This window comes from Panthera uncia (genome assembly GCF_023721935.1).
Source record: "Panthera uncia isolate 11264 chromosome B3 unlocalized genomic scaffold, Puncia_PCG_1.0 HiC_scaffold_1, whole genome shotgun sequence".
Classification (NCBI taxonomy): Eukaryota; Metazoa; Chordata; class Mammalia; order Carnivora; family Felidae; genus Panthera; species Panthera uncia.
The window spans coordinates 108,473,221-108,476,669 of NW_026057582.1; the positions used below are offsets into that span (position 1 = coordinate 108,473,221).

At 49.1% G+C, this 3,449-nt stretch overlaps 1 protein-coding gene across 1 annotated transcript; it reads left to right on the forward strand.

The window, feature by feature from the left end:
• The first annotated feature begins 238 nt into the window (after positions 1-238).
• RPLP1 (ribosomal protein lateral stalk subunit P1) lies at positions 239-2,936 on the forward strand. Its single transcript, XM_049611858.1, has 4 exons — positions 239-457; positions 1,128-1,202; positions 2,233-2,350; positions 2,818-2,936. The coding sequence occupies exons 1-4, from the start codon at positions 386-388 to the stop codon at positions 2,895-2,897; spliced, it is 345 nt and encodes a 114-aa protein (XP_049467815.1). The 5' UTR covers positions 239-385; the 3' UTR covers positions 2,898-2,936.
• Positions 2,937-3,449: the final 513 nt, after the last annotated feature.

Below are 3,449 nucleotides of genomic sequence, written 5' to 3' on the forward strand. Positions count from 1 at the left end.
TCCATTTACCTAGATAACTTTTTCCTAAAAATATTTTTACTGTTCATGAGCCCTGCGTTTCAGCTGAACCAAGAGAAGACGCCACTACAAGCGCGGACCCACCAACTTTTTGAACTCGCTAACAAGCCAGTCACGCTTTGTGCGCAGGCGCCCTGGTGGTCGTCGCAGGAGCTTCTCGCTCCGCCTCTTCCGCCAGGCGCGGGCGCCGATTGGTCCGCGTGACCAGTATAAGACACCGTGCGCAGGCGCGGGACTCCCTTTCCTCAGCTGCCGCTAAGGTGCTCGGTTCTTCCGAGGAAGCTAAGGCCGCGTTGGGGTGAGCCTCTCACTTCACCCGGCGACTAGCACCGCGCTCGGCAGCGTCCGCTCAGCACTCGCCCACATCATGGCCTCCGTTTCAGAGCTCGCCTGCATCTACTCGGCCCTCATCCTGCACGACGACGAGGTGACGGTCACGGTGAGTGCGGGCCTGGGCCGGCGGCGGGTTGTGCTTGCGGGCAGCCTTTTCCCCTCTACGTGCCAGGCGTCCCTGCCAAGCCCTTCCGGCCGGAGCCGCGGCCTTCAGCACCCCGGCGGCGGGGCGGACGCTCGGTAGCGGGCGGGCCCGCGTGCCCGGCCGCCGGGGACCTTGGCCACGTGCTGGCCCCCGAGGGACTGGATTTCACTTGGGCTGCGCGCTCCGGCCTTGGGAAGCTTTCTTTAGCGAAGCTTTCTCGGCGTGGGGGCATCCTCACCCGCACCGAGGGCACTTTATCCCTGTTTGGTGGGATGGCCTTGAATTCCTGCGGTCCTCTTAGTAGGCCTTGTTGGGCCACCCCGCGGCCTGACTCGTAACTTAAAATAGCTGCGTGACTTAGGCAGGTCCCGGCCTGTGAAATGGCAGCCAGGTGCCTGGCACGCGGGAGCAGGATGCATTTCTTTTGCTCGTGATAATCTTAAGAGTGCAAGACTTGTGTTAGATGTGATGGGTTTAGATAAGCATACATGAAATACGGATGGAATATTTGAAGTGGTTACGCACGGTTTTGTACACACGTTTTGAGTGATTTACTTTCAATCGCAGTATTTTGGAGACATTTAGGAAAGTTACACTTCCTGATGGATTTTTCTGTTTTACTTTTTTTTAGGAGGATAAGATCAACGCCCTCATTAAAGCAGCGGGTGTAAATGTTGAGCCTTTCTGGCCGGGCTTGTTTGCAAAGGTAAGGTGATGGCCTCAAAGTGACTTCGAGAAGCAGACTTGTGGAAGGTGAACAGATTACCTTCCACAACTCACGTATTCATAGGACATGAAAAATGCTGGAAGATGCCGTATTCCACTGGATCTTTTTGAAGTGACAACTTCTTCATAGTTCCACATCTAGTGTCTAAAGTTTGTCTTGCCTTTTCTTTCTTGATCTCAGTCTGGTTTCTCTTTCCTTCTGTTCTGAAACCATGACCAAAAACTACACGAGATACCAGCCAGATGACTGCTTAAAAGGGTCACTCAGGAGATAATACCACCCACACTGCTTCAAGCAAATCCTTCCAGCATGATCTGGTTTCGTGGAAATTGGGCTTGGTGGCCTGTCATTGACCATTTACTGTTTGTTAGGATATTAAAAGACTGATGAAGACAGGATTCCTATCCCCAGGAGCTTGGCACTGGCTACCTTCCATTGTATATGTTACTTAATCTCTGGCAAGAGGCTGTTAGCTTCTATCTCTTCAGGTTATGTCCTCCAAAGAGTTTTGAAGGATTGAAAGCATTAGGCTTTTAAGAAAGGTACTCCTCTTTAATAAAAAGTCCCTGGACTAGCAGTCTGAAAAATTGAAATCAGTGTTGAGAGGAGACCTGGAACTATGGAAAGAATCCTGGTTTGAGTGTTTAAGGAAGCTTGCGTTTTTTGCCAACAACTTAAGCCAGCATTTTGGGACCAGTTTTCTCATCTATTGAAGGGATTCAGTTATTCTATCTTGCTACTTAAGGTACTGCATTGCAACTGTAACATTCAAAGCTTGAGTCATTTTTTTGTGACTAATTTTTAATATGCGTGGCCCTATCTAAAGTAAGTCTTAGGGAATCTCAGTGGCAGACAAAATGTCACTGTCAGACTGCAGCAAAGGAGGAAGGAAGAGCAATATAGTGTTGGGAAATTATTGCTGTAAGTTGAAATGGGGTACCTTTTGTGGGGTAGGTACTATAACAAAAGGACAGAACTGAGTGTCACCTGTATGTGTACTATGTTACAGGCCCTGGCCAACGTCAACATCGGGAGCCTCATCTGCAATGTAGGAGCTGGTGGACCCGCTCCAGCAGCTGGTGCTGCACCAGCAGGCGGTCCTGCTCCTTCCACCACTGCTGCCCCAGGTAGAAAACTTTTTTTGGGGGGGGGGGTATGGGAGGGAGGAGTGTGGAGATGAAGAGCTATCTTGCCTACAGTACTTAAAAACAAATTTTTTTTAGTGTTTATTTTTGAGAGAGAGAGAGAGAGACAGAACATGAGTGGGAGGGGAGGCGCAGTGGGAGGGAGACACAGAATCTGAAACAGGCTCCAGGTTCTGAGTGTCAGCACAGAGCCCAATGTGGGGCTCGAACTCACAGACAACAAGATCATGACCTGAGCTGAAGTCAGAGGCTCAACCACAACTGAGTCACCCAGGTGCCCCACCTATGATACTTTTTAGTTTGCTAAGAGTCGATGATGTATAGAAATCCTAAACCCAGGGGAATAGTTGGGAGGAAGTCTAGTATTTTTGACCATGTATGCTGAAGGGCCTGGGGGTCTTTGGAGTGTAAAATATTGAGGTGTGTGATCGACTGTTTTTGTTTTTTAGCTGAGGAGAAGAAAGTGGAAGCAAAGAAAGAAGAGTCAGAGGAGTCTGATGATGACATGGGCTTTGGTCTTTTTGACTAAATCTCTTCTGCAATCTGTTCAATAAAAAGCTGAACTCTTTGTTGCTGTTGGTTCTGCCAGTCGTTTGGGGATGTGCTTTGTCGGGATGATCAGCCTTCTGGTATGACACCAGCTGGGTGTTTACCCCGGCTAGCATCTCGTGGTGGGAAATAGCACACAAGCTGGATGCTGTACCAAAAATGCATCTAGTATTGTTGCACCGAGAACTGTGTGGGGAGGTGGGAGAAGACAAGATCAGAGCAGATGCCTTGTCGGGGCCACATGCGTGAGTTCATGATTACAGGGTTTGTCCCCTTGATGGGAAGAAGAGTCACTGATGGTGTAATCAAGACCTCTTGAAAATCCCAAATATATTCCTGGCTACAAATATTTGTGCTGTGCTGAGCCAGAGTACTACTAAAACTTTGGGTTTGGTTCTGTAGTACTGAAAGAGTGGGAAGAGTTCAGGTTTGAGTCCCCACGTATTTACACAAAGAGGCTAAAACCAAAATTCAAACCAGTGTTTGACTAACAGGTTTGGGGGACCTCCAAGGGTGGCTGAACACTGGTGTG

Coding starts and splice junctions, on each gene's coding strand:
- RPLP1 (XM_049611858.1), top strand. CDS start 386: ATGGCCTCCGTTTCAGAGCTCGCCTGCATCTACTCGGCCCTCATCCTG. Junction 458..1,127: donor ACGACGAGGTGACGGTCACG/GTGAGTGCGGGC, acceptor ACTTTTTTTTAG/GAGGATAAGATCAACGCCCT. Junction 1,203..2,232: donor GGCCGGGCTTGTTTGCAAAG/GTAAGGTGATGG, acceptor ACTATGTTACAG/GCCCTGGCCAACGTCAACAT.